This window comes from Homalodisca vitripennis, chromosome 2, assembly GCF_021130785.1.
Source record: "Homalodisca vitripennis isolate AUS2020 chromosome 2, UT_GWSS_2.1, whole genome shotgun sequence".
NCBI classification, from domain to species: domain Eukaryota; kingdom Metazoa; phylum Arthropoda; class Insecta; order Hemiptera; family Cicadellidae; genus Homalodisca; species Homalodisca vitripennis.
This window is the reverse complement of record NC_060208.1, coordinates 61430641-61449220: the sequence shown is the minus strand read 5'-3', so window position 1 is coordinate 61449220 and position 18580 is coordinate 61430641. Positions and strand designations below refer to the sequence as shown.

The window sequence follows — 18580 nt, the reverse complement described above, 5'->3', positions numbered from 1 at the left end:
CATTAAACCGCGATATTAATTGCTTCCTAATAACTCCGTGACGCGGTCGAGTACAGATTATGCTCACTTCCTCTAGGCAGACACTTATCTGATCTTTGCAACCAGCATAGTCCAAAGTGCGGTGGAAGTGTGGTGTTTCGTTCTCCTGGTGCCGTACTCAAGAGCCTAAAGTACATCATCTAAAGTACCCCAAAATTTAATTAGACTTATCACATTCAAAGAACCAGTAGTATTTATTTCCAATCTTTCTTAGAACAGACATACCTTTGAGTCTATCTACCAAAGATCTATGGAAAACAAAGAAAATGATTTGTATTTCCTTGTTAATGAAACTGTTAATATAGGACAAATATGCAAACTTTAGATGGTGGATAAGTTCCACTGAAAAAGAAAGTATTTCTGACACCACTTACTAATCGTTTATTCACTCACACTGAATCCGCCTAGTCGTAACAGTCTTTTACTTTTAAATAGTATATATTTGCTACGCTGCTAAATGGATGTTCACAAAAACTACAATTGTGTAATACAAATTGATTTTATCCCATATTTTTTCTATGTAATCATAATCCCTATGTATAAAATTAGACGTCCTAGCGGACTCATTGATTCATCATCGGCTAGCAAAAACCATAAAAGATAGAGACGCGAAATTTGGTACAAAGATCTACCTTGTGCTTAGGTGCGCACTACGGAAGGAATTTTCTCTCTGACCTGAGGGCTCCGCCCCACTGGTTCTCTCTGTGAAAATCCCCATAAGAAAAGCATTGGGGCCTGCTAAATATAACCAGTTGTTCTATGTAAACATAGTATTTTTAACAAAACGATAATTTGTTTTAATTTAATTCCAATTTTAAATTTGTGCCCATTTACAATATTCAAACCATAGTGTAAGCTTTACTATAACAACATGTCTTATTAATTCAACATTTTCTCTAGATAATACATTGTGGAAGTTTTAGTAAACACACTTTTAACCGTACATTTAAGCAAATATTAAGTATGCAGTAGGCCTACTTGGTCAGTAGTAAAATGCAGATAGCAAAGGCAAAGTTACTGTCCAACGTTGACTACGGATAAAAAGGCGTTATAAAACGCATCTTAGTTGTTGTTTTTTTTCTTTTATTTTGAAGTAGGCTTCTCTGAACTGCGTATGTGTATATTTTCTTGATTACAGGGGACAAAAGTAGATACTTTCTGACCGGAGTAGAATTCTCAGACCTGTGTATGTGTTTATATTTTCTTGATAAACAAAACAAATAAACTCAACTAATGGCACAAAACATACCTTAGACCAGAAGTAATTTGCAAGGGTCGTGAGTATATGCTCTTTGGATGATGTAGTCTTTCAGACTGGTCCCGATACATAATTTTGATCGGAGGAAAAGGCAAATTTGATCATGATGTCGGATATATAATTCATTCGAACCAGGAGTGCTCATACATGCGCAAAGCCTAAAATAAATAAACATTCACGTTTTCACGTAAAATTTGAAGATGTTAACCAGGAACGCTGCAATAGTATGTACCCAAAATATTCCTAATTCAATTTCAAAATTACATACAGACCTACCATTTACTATGTCACAAATGCGTTAGCTGATAAGCTTAACTTAAGTGTTCTTCTACACTGGACTAAACTATTTCAGTTGTTACTGAAATGGTTGGAGCTACATGTTTTAAATAATAATAATAAAAAATATAATAATGGTATGTTGAAGAGAAATTCAAGTTGTTTCACAGGTACTTATAAAAACTATTTCACTTTCGAACTTCACGGCCTCAAAGACTGGAATATCTTACAGTGACTTATCTCAAGATGGTTTAAATGTAATTTAAAAGGAATATGCCCACGACGGTCCTGTTGTTAAATAAGAAATTGCGTGCGTAGCCGCAGATAACTGCTAGTAAAGTGATACTTAAAGTTAGATAATCGAGCCTCTTTCCTTTCTGAGTGCATTTAAATAATTGCAGCTCAGCTGATGGTATACTCCGTAGCATAAAAAGTAATGGACTATCTAAATTCAAAACTGTTGCTGAAAAAATATTTACAGGTCATTAAATATAATGGACGTTTCAATGGTCTACAGACACGGCGTCAAAATTACATTGTTTGAAGCAATTATTTTGCACAATAAAGTCATAAAAGTCGACAACAGCGTCAACAATTGCAAGTAGAGTGCAATTACAGGTAATTACATTGCTCTTAATCAATCCCTCATTAAGCAAGTAATTTTTCAAAGCAAATTGCGCCAGTTTAAATAATGACCACGTATTCAGTAACATAATTATCATCTAATTGGGTTTTAATTCGATTTTAAATCCGTCGACCACCTAATTCGTCAAATAAAGGAAAGTATAACGACCTAATTTAGATGCAACAATAGTGAGGATAGACAAAATTACACAGGTGGTTTTTAGATGTAATGATCAACTTAACCGGCTCTAGGGGGTTCTAACGTATAATTCCGACTGCAAACGTAATTTTCCAGCAGGTGTGAAAATGAAGTCAGTAGCGCGATCGGTCTGTAATTATCATTCTAAAAACCATCCCCACAATCATCATCACGGAGCCCGACAGAAAGGTGTGAACATCGTCGTATTCTTATTTTTTTAATCGACAACCGGAAGTCGGTTTCCAGAAGAGTGGCGGATTTACAACAGCCGGTATTGCGGTAGCGATTTCCGTTTAGTGCCAACTTTATAGGGCGAAATTGCAATTTAAATTTCAAATGGCACCGAGTGGAGCACGGCTCGTTGCCGCGTTAAAAGTGTATAATTTATTGGATGTAATGACACGTTGCGGGTACAGTCGTGGCGTGCGCTGATAGACCTTGCTAGTTCACGTGGTGATATTGTTCTTGTAGCGCAGTGTTATGATCATACATATAGTTGGAATTAGTATGCAATTGCTTGTCAATTCATCAATTTTAATTGAACTAAATTGTTGAATCTGAACGAACGTGACTTAACTTATGTGTATAACAGAGTACTTTATTGTCCTGACTTCGCCTTTAATAAAACCAAGTTTCGCTTGAGTTTCAAGTTAATTTAATAAACACGTATTACTCTTTTTTTCACCTTCGACCAGTAAATTTTATCACTACATTAAAACCCAGATTTCTAGATTACTTCCAGCCCTGACTTAAACAAGTTGGTATATTTTTGACACTTTATTTGTTACAATAATTATATATAGTTGAAAGGTTTGAAATGAAAGGTTATAGCTAAATGAAAGACATGTAAATGTAAAACTGATTCTTTGGAAGTTATGTGAGAATAAAACGTTTAAAAAACTCCTAGCGATTAAATTTTCTGCTACAGCCAGGAGACGGATATTCTGAGGACTTGATTGTATACCAATTTTACTCTCTAGTAAATAAAACTTAAAAAGCTAAAATACTTGATTAGGGTCAATTCAATATCATAAGATTAAACTCTCAAAATTACATAAACGTTGTTGTGGTTTTAATAATAAAAGTATAATAAAATACTGACGGTATATATTTAGATCTAAAACTGCATGCAATGTTTTGTTACATAATTTTAATAATTATGACCGGCCTTTGATGATTAAGACCTCAATGTTAATGAGTTCCATCAGTTGTCTGACCAGGATCAGCGAGACATTCTACGAGCATAACTGATAGAATGACATTTCTCATTACAATAGATTACTAATTTATAGAATCAATTAAATAGACTCAAAACAAACATAGAAACTTAAAACAAAGCATCTGCATTCGACCAGGTAATAAGCAAAGTGGAGAGAAAATAAATGTAAGAGCAGCGCTCCAAGTGGCAAACATGGAAATTATTCACCGCAAGAAACGGGAGAAGTGAAAATTACATGTTCCATTGTGAGAAGTCGCTGGTGACAAATGACAACACGCATTCAATCCAGAGAGCAGGATAAAACAGCTTTGGCGGGAATGTTGGTAGAAGTGTGCTCTGATTTGCCGGATAATGTCCGTAAGATAAATGGTTCTGGAAGATTGATTTGCAACTATATAATTAAAAAGGTATCAAAGTATTTATTCGTATACCGCCACCAACATGATCTAGAAAGATATCAAAGACTAAGATAGAAATAACTAGAACTGTTAGATTATTGTAAAATGCGTCAACTGTTCAGATAATTTAAAATCTGCGAGTATTTTTTATTTTTTTATTTTCCTGAAATAAAAAGTATAACAAGTATATGTACCCGAATATTCTATACAATATATGTTTGATCATAGGCATCAATACTCTAGGGCGTATTTTAGAGGTTAGAACATTTTATTTACGCATTCTTTTAAAGCTCTGAACTTTATTATATTAAATTCTCTTTCACAGTTCCTTCCAGAAGTGTCAAATGACAAACATAGACATAGATCTACGACTGGATAATGAGTTCTTTTTCTATTAGGGATTCCTAAATAGTAATTATAACATAAGTTATAAAAGGAGCTGAGGTAGCAAGAGACTCTGCACTGCAAATCTTCTAACAATCTCATTTAGGCTATTACTCCAGTAATTACAGGCGGGGATATTATGAAGATGTTTATGTGTATGTCTTATAGCCAAAGTTTATAATATAATCCACCATAAATTGAGTCGACATCATGTACAATTGTCTGATAGCAAATATGATCAATGTTTTCAACTTTTATTACATTTCTTTTATATCATGAGGAGTGCCTTTTTGGAAAATATAGCCTATATTGAATAAAAATGAGCATCTACCTCTACAAAATTCCTATACATTTGTCGCAGGGATTCAGATAATCTCTAGAATTGCAATATTCCAGACCGTTCTGTCATCAGATAATTACATTGAAAAATCTTACATTCTAAATCAGTGATATGGAAAAAGAAAATTAGCAATAGGGGTTACAAATGAGTCCAAATGGTTGAGTGGAGTGATTAAATCAATGTCAACAGCGCTAAATTGGTATTGCAGGGAGTTGGTTTATTTGTCAAATCATGCAATAGAGTTGTTACGCTATAATTGAGCGATTCGTTACCAGATAGCGCAGCGACTCGAGGTTGATCACTTAAACACAGTGTACAGAACAATAAGAAGGTTTGAGGTGTGAAAAATATCACCGTCCAGCCACTCCAGATGAAGTCATTACTGAAAGGCTAATCTATAAGCCGCGCGATAATTACGACAGCATGCCCGACTTTCCATTGTCGGGCCGCGATAAGGCGGCAGCTGTATAATACCCAGTTGGCGTGACCAGTGACTATACTTTCATTGTTGTGACTTTTCGTTTGTACCCGATTGTACCCACATTTAACACCCATTGGCGCCTGAAACTGTTAATGTCCGGTTACCGACACTTCACGACCGAAAGTCATGAACTATTTTGTGATCTTAAGCCATAAGAAATTAATAGACCTAATATTTCGCTCCTGTTGAAAGATTTACGTTTCCCAAGAGTGCAATATCTTATACGTTAACTCTTCGAAATTCGCAGAATCCCTCTATTGAGAATTCATAAAAAAACATAGTCGAGAAAACCGTGACTAGCTAGGCCTACAACAAATACTTTTATGCAATGCTGTCGCCATCTTAATTGCGTGTTTAAGGTAAACGATGGGCGATTTAATTGACGATTTTGTTTCTTAAACTAATGATGTAAATATAATTCTAGTTTTTAACACAAGTCGATTTCAAATTCTTAATGAAAATGGATTTATAATGCTTTAACTAGTAGATTTGAAGAACTAAGTTTCTTCCTGATATATTATTTTGTATAAAAGAGAAAGATATTTAGTAAAATTTCGACTTATCTATCGAAGAGAAGTAGAGCTGAAAATGTTACGCTGGCTGACTGGTATTATGAACAAACTTTGTCTAAAGGAGAGACCAATACCCTTTTAAGCATTATTCTCCCCGTCCTCATGGGCCACTGGCCTGTATGAGTATTTAATCAGACAGCACAAGTAGAAGAGTCTTTAGAGTACAACGTCGATGGTTCTGACAATAACTGCTGTGGTCACAGACAGGACTTGAACCTGCGCTATGTGTAAGTCAGATCCAAAGTTCAACGTCTTAGACCACTCGGACATTAGATCTCCACAATTACTTGCAGTAAAATACTAGGATCTAATGAATATGTACACTCTAGATTGCAGCCTTCACCAATGTGTTAATGCAGTAAGTGTTTTTCATCGGAAAAAACAAGAATTAATTGAAGTCATTTGATATGTAGTATAATCTGTTAACATTATTAAATTAAGCATTAAAACAATGTACAGGAAAGTTAAAACAAATAGATGATATGGACAGTTTGTATAGTGTGATGGTTCTGGAGTGGAAACGAAATCGAGAAGGATGTGGACTGGCTACACAACACAGCTGTTGCAGTCGAGTCATATCGGCCGACATATCTATAACCTAACAATAGAGTACAATCACTCGGTCCGCTGCGCCCCCACCCCGTCTTAAGGGCGGAATATTGGATTTTATGGGCGATATGGTCTCTTTATGGCCGTTATAAGGGCTGGTCGACCGGCCCTCTGATTTATGGCGCCGATTCTATTCCGCGCCACTCTTGTGGTTTGTGGGAAATTACATTTTTGTTATGAATATCATACGAGCGTGCTTACTTACGCCTGGCATTAAAATTTAATGAGTAATGCAGAACAATAGGGTAGTACATTTTCGAACTACGGAAATAAATAATTTATTTAGGATCACTAATGCTTCAGATATTGCTTTTTTATTTCTAGGAACGATATTCCCATTTTGTAAGCTTATTTATATAATTATATCGTTTTTCGGATTTAAAATATGAAATACAACCAATATATTAATTTACTTGTTAAAAAATGAGGCAGAATTTAAGCATTTTTATTTCGCTTTTCTAATGTATTAAACTTAAATTTTAAATGTTAGTGAATTAAACAATCTGCTTATTGTTAAAACCTTAGTGTTACCGTTGTTTGAAAACTCACAATAGACATGTTTTATTGTATTATAACATAAGTATACTATCATTAAATGAAAACGTAACAAAAAATCTCCAATTGAAGTTCTTCACGAATCTCGCGTTCTTGGCCAAGAAAACACGTGTCTTCAAATAACACTTTTATATTATGAGAATAGTTTTCCGTTCATACTAACTAACGTGACATAACTAACATGTTATCTTGTCTACATTAGCCAAACTAGAGTCTTCAGGGCGAAAAGGGAGTAAGGTATTCAGTGTCAGTGACATGGAAAATAATACTCACGCCAACATTTTGACTGACGTGTTGTCAGTCCTGGATTAATAAAAGCGAACCGCAGTTTCCGACATTAATTTTGTTTATTAAAGAGATAATCAGAACTGACAAACAGCCTGATAAGAATATTGCCTAACACACAAATATCTGTAGTATTTACGAAGTAGAAGCGCACAAATGGGTCTCACCTACAAATTACCGCGGACACTTAAACTGTCAACAACGACAAGCAGTGAGGTGTCGCGCCAGTCATGCGGGTGTGATTACTCTGTGGTGAGAACTGCTGCTTACTCTGTGGTCTCTGATCACCAGCTGTTAGGAGGTTTTGTCATTAGAAGTACGTGTCTTGTCGGCAGAATGAGGACTCGCCAACCTTTCACGATCTTGCGCCGCCCCGCGCCGCACCGTGGCCGGTTCGGCATTGAGTCTGAAAAATCGGTTCACTTCAACAAACTTAAGAGATTTTTCCTCTCTGTCGGACGATTTTTTAATGCATTCGTTCACATAAACCAGCTTAAGAGATTAAGTTATTTCTCGCGTGATTCCAAACACTCTATCCATATCTGCTATTTACGCTTTGCTAACGCTCAACTAATTCCCTTTGGTAGGTTGTAGACCGTCATTGAATTATGCCTTGGTAACGTGGAAAGAAAGTAACATGCTAAAATTTTATGTTTAGCCTATGGCTTCATTCTAAAAATATCACAAGCCCGTAAACTACACTAACGCTCAGCCCAATCCCATTTACGTACGTATACTTCATCTCAACTATACTAGTATGTTTTCAGTTAGTAACAATGTGTCGTGCAAAATGTTTATAGTCCACAGATCAATTCGTTCTAGAGATAGCCCACGAAAAACATATAGATAGACAAACATTTACTACCTGATGTATATCGACATAGAAAAACGTATAAAAGTCACTATTTTACGTATTAATACAAGCTAAATCCGGAACCGCATGGAATTGCAAAAACTCTAATAGCAGTAAAAACTCTTATCCATGCTCATTTAGCGTACGGAATAAGAATCTGGGGAGGTTGTTCCAAAAGCAAAATGGAACGAGTTTTTAAACTTCAAAAATAGCTGTAAGAGTAATTGGAAAGTTAAACTTTAGAGAGTGGTGCAAGGAAGCTTTCAGGGAGTTGGCTGGGATTGCTGACTTTACCCTGCCTTTATATTTCTGAGATGATCATGTACTGCTTGTCCAAGTGTGTCTTGGTTCGTGGCAGAGACATTCACCAATATGAAACCAGAGACAGGGATAACTTCAAAACACAGCAACACAGACTGACGTTGTCTCAGCACCTCCCGCAACAAGTTGGTGTCTGACTTATCAACAGGCTCCCTGAATGTGTAAAAAAACCCACACAACACAAATCAATTTAAAACTCGTCTCAAGCACCTTCTGGTGTCTAAAGCGTTTTAGTCTACTCTGTTGAAGAATTCATGATGAGCCGCTTGGAAATTTAGTCGGAATAGATGTGTCTGTATGGATTTATAAAGTATAGGTCTGACTGATGGAAAACGTGTACATGTTTTTTTTTAAAAATGTATTAAAATTGACGATTTCGATACAATTTCAGACATTTTTAAATGCAATAAAGAGATTATTATTATATTATAATATGTGAATGTGTATATCATAAGGAAGTAGGTAAGTAAAGGCGATCATCCAGTCACTGGCTGTGGCGGTAGAAAATACGATTCTTCGATATAAAATCAAGGCAGAATAATCGCCTTTAACACGTTGGAGATCGTAAACGTTAAATCATCTCTAACGCGCCGAGGCTACCATTAACCGAGGTTTAACGTCGTAAATAAGAGGGAGATTTTAACGCGCGCTATGTCTATATTTAACTGGCACCGAGGTGTAAATTATAAACACTCCCTTGATTAATTTGACACAAATTATGGAGGTGAGAGCCCAAATAGTGAATGGTGGTTTGATTAATTAAAACAGCATAATCTGTGTTAGAGGCAGTGGCTGGATAACGCCATCTTGGACGGTCGAGGTGGCAGTGGCAACGAGGCGAGCGACGATGAGATTAAGGAAGCAGCACAGCCACCATCATTATTTCCCTTACTGTGGTGTTGGTGGTGATTGATTGAAAACTGTCCTGAAACACTTTATAACACTAATTAGTTAATAAGCGAGGGATATAAAAAAAATAATTCCAAGTTTCTCAGTGGAATTTTTATATTTTTACCTTCTTTGGTTGTTTTCTGAAAAACAACAAACTTCTACGATCTATTTGAGCGTTAACGATACAATATGTTCTTTTTATCAGAAGCTCTCTTAGCCGCTCTCATAGGCCTGTGGTAGGATATTATCTAATACTACTGTATAAGGAGAGGAGTCAGTACAGTAGCCTACAAGGTAGACAGTACTAATAATAAATGTTTCCCTTCACAGGCATGATACGAGTATTAACCTTTGACATTTCTAACTCAGATCCAAAGTCCGACACCTTAATCCGTGCGGAATCTCTAGGAATATATTTATTTTATTTTAGAACTACATACATACATATTTTATTTTAACTAAATACAAGACACATTAGCTAAAACTAGTAAAGTGATGACGCCTACAATAGTGTGCAGGTATTGAAAGCACAATATAACGTCGCTAGTGGAGTTATTAAAGGCTATTAATGTGGTTAACTAAATACAAGACACATTAGCTAAAACTAGTAAAGTGATGGCAGATTTATTGAATAACGCCTACAACAGTGTGCAGATATTGAAAGCACATAACATCGCTAGTGGAGTTATTAAAGGCTATTAATGTCTGGGACACGCGAGGCAAAGTTCCCTTGCATGTCGACCACATTAATGGCAGACTACATGTTATGTTAGACAAGGCATCGCATTTAAAACAATATGTCGGTCTGCGCCAGCTCATTATCATATCGCCTGGTAAGGTTAATAAACCCGTAGTAAATATAGTATAATTACATTGTTATTACCGTATTGTAACACGTCACGCCTCGGTCCCTGGTTTCCCTACAATTAATTCCTCGTTCACGCTGCGCTGTATCGAAAGCCTTTCCCAAATTGCATAACAAGGACTAAGACAGTGCTGAAATTTGGATCGCGTTCCTAGATGTTATGAGTTTATTGCTTTATATGGTGCTCTTAAATATCCCAACTAAATCTAATGTTCTAAATATATTTCTTCTAATTTTTCAAACCTGAAAATCAATTGTTTATCAACTTAATACTTAATACAGTTGACTAGTTATGATTTAGCAGACATATGTTTGACAATTCATTGATATACTTCACTAGACATCCGTGTGTACACTTGTAAGTGCTTTTCAAGTTTTCCCAAAAATTAAAACTTGTCTATTCGAAATAGTTCAAAATAAATCCCTCCTGCCACCATTTTATTGACTATTCTAGGATAATACTTAGCACGTTGCGCCAAGTGTGGTCTTAATACAAGCCTATTATAGTCTAGTCAGGCATGAACCCCCACGACAACCACCCTTTGATGGATGAGGCGCCTCCCTCCCTCCCCTCATGTCCTACGTACCCCTCTACTCTCCCACCCTAATCTGTGGGGCGAAGACGTGATAAGCCGACTACGGCGATTACCAGGGGACATCCAATATAAACTCGCAATAGGCGGAGGGAATTTCAAGAGTAAATCAAATCCCACCGTCTGAGAGTAACTGTCTCCAATTTCGAATTTTGAGCACTGTGCCAACTAAATAACAAATATTATGAGCGTTAAGAAGGTCTGAAACGTATTTAAACAGGTATTGCACTTAAATTTTGTAACACTCAACCAGAAGGAATAGAGAACTATTAATGCCCTAACTAATAATGAAAAGCCAAAAACTCAAGAACTATCACAACATTGTTAGTGGTTTTATCAAACTCAATGCCAACTTAATTGGAAATGTCATTCCTAATGTCATTAACATCTATATAACAGTGTAGTATATACAACGATTAATGTAATGTGTAACATTAATTTAACCATTTCGAGCAGTCTAGGCAAATTATATGAACTAATCCAAATTTAAATCCAAGCATTTTGGAATTTAATTAAGACTTAACAAGAAGACACAATTATTTCAGTCAGTTTCTGACCGTATAAATCAAAGTATAAACAATTCAAACCAATCTACCTCTAAATTAAATTACGCCGTCTCCTTTTAATGAGGACGAACGGGCGGAATGGAAAATCAAAATGGAGAATTGCCAGAGAAGCATAAATAGAATCGGATTCCAAAGAAGAAGGGGGGAAGGAAATGAATAAATAATTTTAATTAAAAGTGAAATGTTTATACCGGACGGTGGTGTGAAGATGCGCGCGCAACGAGCGGCATTAAACAAGAAGCCAACTCAACTGCTTAATTTTCTTATTAAGTAACCAATTAGTGTAAGAAAGCGACGCTCCTCGTTACGCGGTAGGCTACCAGATTATTAAATTAGCCTACCTTCTATGGATCGCCTCTTTTGATAAATAGCCGTAGTTAATGGGATTCGCTGAAAAATGAGTCGTCCACTGTTGCTACATGGACCTAACGGATATTGAGATTAATCAACTGACAGTTAAACTCTGGTTGATCTAGACACATCAAAATAGCCGCAGTTAATGGGATTCGCTGAAAAATGAGTCGTCCACTGTCGCTACAAACGGACCTAACGGATATTGAGATTAATCAACTGACAGTTAAACTCTGGTTGACCTAGACACATCAAAATAGCCGCAGTTAATGGGATTCGCTGAAAAATGAGTCGTCCACCGTCGCTACACGGACCTAACGGATATTGAGATTAATCAACTGACAGTTGAACTCTGGTTGACCTAGACACATCAAAATAGCCGCAGTTAATGGGATTCGCTGAAAAATGAGTCGTCCACTGTCGCTACATGGACCTAACGGATATTGAGATTAGTTTGACTGACAGATGAACTCTGGTTGATCTAGATACATCAAAATAGCCGCAGTTAATGGGATTCGCTGAAAAATGAGTCGTCCACTGTCGCTACACGGACCTAACGGATATTGAGATTAATCAACTGACAGTTGAACTCTGGTTGATCTAGATACATCAAAAATAGCCGCAGTTAATGGGATTCGCTGAAAAATGAGTCGTCCACTGTCGCTACACGGACCTAACGGATATTGAATTAATCAACTGACAGATGAACTATGGTTGATCTAGATACATCAAAAATAGCCGCAGTTAATGGGATTCGCTGAAAAATGAGTCGTCCACTGTCGCTACACGGACCTAACGGATATTGAGATTAGTTGACTGACAGATGAACTCTGGTTGATCTAGATACATCAAAATAGCCGCAGTTAATGGGATTCGCTGAAAAATGAGTCGTCCACTGTCGCTACACGGACCTAACGGATATTGAGATTAATCAACTGACAGATGAACTCTGGTTGATCTAGATACATCAAAATAGCCGCAGTTAATGGGATTCGCTGAAAAATGAGTCGTCCACTGTCGCTACACGGACCTAACGGATATTGAGATTAGTTGACTGACAAGATGAACTCTGGTTGATCTAGATACATCAAAATAGCCGCAGTTAATGGGAATTCGCTGAAAAATGAGTTCGTCCACTGTCGCTACACGGACCTAACGGATATTGAGATTAATCAACTGACAGTTGAACTCTGGTTGATCTAGATACATCAAAATAGCCGCAGTTAATGGGATTCGCTGAAAAATGAGTCGTCCACTGTCGCTACACGGACCTAACGGATATTGAGATTAATCAACTGACAGATGAACTCTGGTTGATCTAGATACATCAAAATAGCCGCAGTTTAATGGGATTCGCTGAAAAATGAGTCGTCCACTGTCGCTACACGGACCTAACGGATATTGAGATTAGTTGACTGACAGATGAACTCTGGTTGATCTAGATACATCAAAATAGCCGCAGTTAATGGGATTCGCTGAAAAATGAGTCGTCCACTGTCGCTACACGGACCTAACGGATATTGAGATTAATCAACTGACAGTTGAACTCTGGTTGATCTAGATACATCAAAATAGCCGCAGTTAATGGGATTCGCTGAAAAATGAGTCGTCCACTGTCGCTACACGGACCTAACGGATATTGAGATTAATCAACTGACAGTTGAACTCTGGTTGATCTAGATACATCAAAATAGCCGCAGTTAATGGGATTCGCTGAAAAATGAGTCGTCCACTGTCGCTACACGGACCTAACGGATATTGAGATTAGTTGACTGACAGATGAACTCTGGTTGATCTAGATACATCAAAAATAGCCGCAGTTAATGGGATTCGCTGAAAAATGAGTCGTCCACTGTCGCTACACGGACCTAACGGATATTGAGATTAATCAACTGACAGTTGAACTCTGGTTGATCTAGATACATCAAAATAGCCGCAGTTAATGGGATTCGCTGAAAAAATGAGTCGTCCACTGTCGCTACACGGACCTAACGGAATATTGAGATTAGTTGACTGACAGATGAACTCTGGTTGATCTAGATACATCAAAATAGCCGCAGTTAATGGGATTCGCTGAAAAATGAGTCGTCCACTGTCGCTACACGGACCTAACGGATATTGAGATTAATCAACTGACAGTTGAACTCTGGTTGATCTAGACACATCAAAATAGCCGCAGTTAATGGGATTCGCTGAAAAATGAGTCGTCCACTGTCGCTACACGGACCTAACGGATATTGAGATTAGTTGACTGACAGTTGAACTCTGGTTGATCTAGACACATCAAAATAGCCGCAGTTAATGGGATTCGCTGAAAAATGAGTCGTCCACTGTCGCTACATGGACCTAACAGATATTGAGATTAGTCAACATTAGTTGTTCTCAAAGAATTAAGCAACTGAAGATTTTCTGATTATTTATAATATATGTAAAACTGTAAATGTAAGACTCTTGTCTTGATTTAAACGAGATTTAAATGATATTAATGTAAATGTTTACAAGATAGAATCACGACACAACACGAGTCGGTAGCATACTATCTTCATGTCAAGCCTGCACCTGATTTAATTCTCGAGATGTTCTGCGGTTAGATGGACCGACAAACATCATACAAAAATGAAATTCTTACATCTCCCAGGCAGATACTACCCGGCAGGCAATTGTGTCTGCCTACTAAAGGAAAGGCGTTAATGACGCTCAGCCAGATTCCATAGCTAGACACCCGTCATCACAGATCTCATTCTTGCCTATGTTGTTATAATGACGTTTCCTACAAAATTTAAAGTCTGCGTGTGATATTTATCAAGATATCTTGCCACATGGCACGTTATAATTTTTGCTCAATGAGTGAGATTTCATAGTATTGTTTAAATAATAAAAGTTCCCTTGAGATAGGTAGGGTACTACAACGCAATAGTGCGCTGAAATGAGATCTTGTCAGCGACTTTAATATTCATTTTAACTTCATTGTTTTATCTTTTTACTGTATGAATAATCTAAATTTATTTATATATCACGTTTTAAAACCTCACAATGGTTATAGTCAGCTTGTTAAGGATTAATTTATTTAGCGATTTTCTTATCGCTATCGTGGTTACTTATAAGACCAATGTAAACATAGTCGCTAATACTCAACCAAATCCCATGTAATGTCAAGCACCATCATCTAAGTCAGAGTTGCTGATATGTAAATGAAGTCTATGGTTAGTTTGTTTTCAAGGTATCATGCGGAGAGGGAGATAAATATACAGATATATAGATAGAAATGAGTAATAGAAAAACTAGCCACTTGAGTAATAGGCTTCGCTAACACTCAGCCAATAATAGGTGTAAACCCAATATAAATAAATAAGGTGGTATAGATTTTGTTTCTGGGTGTTTTACTGATATTGACTTGTATAGTACATTGAGAATACCCTCCTGAGCTATATATTTGTTTTAGTATATGTAACTTAATCTGTTTTAAAATTATATATATATATATATATATATATATATATATATATATATATATATAGTTTATTACTCATATTGAGCTGAAAGTACCATATGCATATTTAGTTAAAACGAATATAACTGTTCATACAATTCTTAAAAAAACTCAATTTAAGAAATGTTAAAGATACCCTTAATGAAGCATACGATAATGGACTGAGATATTTAATTTCAAACCCAATCTAAAATTAACTGTAGGTCCATTGCATTAATCCCTATTAAACAAATAGGGAGTAAGAACAGTATAGGGTAGTAAACGGTACACTACGGGTTGTAAAAAAAGGCGTTGGGAGAGTATATGCTTACTCTGCTCACGTACAATGGTTATATTATTCTTTTCATGGATGTATAAGTTCTCTAAATTAAATGTGTTACTCTAAAGTAAAACACAGGAGTACTGATATTTATCTTTGTACTGTATTAATTCACATCTTCACGCCGCCGGCTGGGTACCTGCTCTGCAACTGTAGCAAGGTATAACGTTATTCTGTTTTCACAGTGTAATGGTTAGCTTATATTCGATGCTAACAGAGACCACTAGTAAATTTAAGGCATATCGAATACAATTTCATGTTCTCGTTGTGCACTAAGAATATATCGCCTGAAGTAAGTTAGAAATACAGTTTAGTATTATCCCTTTCCAAGTCACATTTTATATCCACGAAAACTGTACAAGCGTGCAGCAAGAATAAAACTGCCAACATTTACATGGCAGGAAAATAACGTAACCCTGAAAATATTAATACAATGGCCCTCCTTGGACTATATTTAAGCCTTCACTTACGTTGTAATGGGATGGAACTGTTTTATCCTTGAGTACAATCTGTAACATATGCATTTTACGTACCATAGAGAGAACATTTATGTGATGCACAAACGTGCAATAGTCCCATAGTCAATTCCATTTGAAAGTTAGTGCTACTCAATAACCCATTTACGACTCATCTTTAAATTACTGATCCGGGCGAAAGGAAGCTTTCCTATTGTAACCCATCTTATAGTTCTACAACCTGTCAGAGTCCAGGTCGTATCTAAGCCCTGCGAGTATAAACAAACCGACTCAATTAGTAAGAACTGATTTGAGTAATTGTATTAATCGGCTGATCTCTTAACTATATGGCGGTTGGATTCGCCATGTTGGCCAACGATTTATGGACTGCAACAATAATAGCTGCAGTTAATTACGCTTATCGGCCGATTGCCGCCTATTGTTTCACCGATCGGCCGAGTAATAAATAGAGCGTTATTGCTGTGCATTTAATTAATCTCTTGCCTTGTTTACGCATAACATTCGGTTTAAATGGATATTGTGGACGATTGATTTATAATAGTTATCAGTCCTATGTGAAGTTTAATATGATTTCATAGTGAGATACGTGTTATTACAATTGTTCTCATTCTACGTATATAACTCTATACAAACATACACAAATATATATATATATATATATATATATATATATATATATATATATATATATATTCTAGACGCTATTTTTTTATTTGACAAGGAAATACCAACAGTTTATTGAAGACTTTGTAACTCTAAGATCTGAGGTTAGGGTTGAAAATATGACCTACTATTGACAAACTGTTTTTTTTTTTTAATTTTTTTTATTATTTTATCTGGAATGATATTTAACACTAATTACGTATTGTATTACGTTTTATATTGTAATACACTATTCCAAATATTTAAGGTTTTTATATTTAAACTAATCTGAAATAGTGACATATGTAGGCTAATGAGTGAGGGGGGAGGCCATTATTTTCAGTTTTGTAAAAGGATACTAATATTATCCCAAATTATTTTATCTACATTTTTCTAGACGTTTCGAACAATGTTTCATACAGATTTTACAGTAAAACGCAAATCAAAAGTACAATATAATTTGTCTTTCCTTTTATTTTAAAAGATTTGCAGTTCACACAATAGGTTCTAATTTACGTGCAAAACACTTAGAGACATCTTAAAACACCTCACGAGTAAAATAATTATTTTAAAAACGTGGATTAGTGAGTAAAAAAGACTTTAAGGCAGAGTTACCTAAAATAATTTTAATAGTACCTACCTAAATAGAAAGCCATAATCCAAAAATCTAGATGATCCAGTATTTTTGGCATGTCTTCTACTGTACTGAAATATATATTTTGATGTCTCATTTGTTCTCAGAGGGCGAGTTGGGCAGCAACGACGACCTCTCCTCCAGCAAGAGGAGACGCTCCAGGACCAACTTCAACTCCTGGCAGCTGGAAGAGCTGGAGCGGGCCTTCCTGGCGAGCCACTACCCAGACGTCTTTATGAGAGAGGCGCTCGCACTCCGCCTCGACCTCAAGGAGTCTCGAGTCGCGGTGAGATTACATTTATAATAACAGCCACATAACTTTGTTGGCTGAGCGTTAGCGAAGCTTATTACTCAATATAGTAACATAAGTTATCTGATGTCTGCCAGTGTCTATCTGTCTGTCTGTCCGTAGGACATATCATGAATGAATTGATAATTAGACTTGATACTTTACATATAATCTGAGCAAAGTTCGTTAATTAACAAGTGGTGAGGCGTACTCGTGCCTTCTCGTATTGTTAGTGATTAAATAAAGTAAAATCGCCTTAACCATATTAAAACATTTGCAAGACACGTTAGTTACTTTATATTTTAAAAATAAATTAGTCACAATATAAAAATGAGTAATAAAAGAATAGACGAACCTATTCAAGAAGGAAACGTTTCTTAAGAATTAATGTTTCGTAGGCCATGAAACACTGGGAAGTTGAGTTTACATTCTTCAGTTCAGTTATAATATTAGTATATAACTATTTTATACCACTTGATGTAATGCACTGTACAAAAATAATTTGTGGATTTTAGGAAAGCCATAGATATATCCGAAATACACAGAAATTTAAGTTCGCCATTATTAGCGCTGATAGGATCTTATTTATTTACAGAGATAGTCTTCAGCAAGAGATTTTGTAATATGTTATTGTCGGTTTATTTCTTACAAGCCACTTACTACTGGTGGGAATGACATGTAGGACACATCTGACAATATTCACGAAATTATTAACCTCATATAGCCAGGTTTTGGGTGTAATATTGCAGGTATAAGAAGTAAGAAATTTCTTGCAACTAATAAAGTAATATTTCTAGTTATTGAATATTGGAGGATATCAACATTTAGATCTATAATCCAGGTAGCGTATATTTGCACAATTTTCCACAATTTTTTAAATAAATTTAAATATAAAAATTTCAAATTTTCAATATTTTAACACCATAATGTGTAGCCTTCCAGAACCATTAGGTGCTCGCTAATTCGAGCGCTATATTGTACATTAGTATTTAAGTCTAAATACGCTAATTTTTAGAAATTTATGGTTAATTTGACATTAAAAAAGAAAATT

At 35.9% G+C, this 18580-nt stretch overlaps 1 protein-coding gene across 1 annotated transcript in view; it reads left to right on the top strand.

Moving 5' to 3' along the window:
• The window catches only part of LOC124355652 (visual system homeobox 2-like), a 56668-nt gene extending 39124 nt beyond the window's left edge, over positions 1–17544 (top strand). The window contains exon 2 of the mRNA XM_046806814.1: positions 17348–17544. Within this exon, the coding sequence (XP_046662770.1) occupies positions 17348–17544 (197 nt within the window). The remainder of the gene's footprint in view (positions 1–17347) is intronic.
• Positions 17545–18580: the final 1036 nt, after the last annotated feature.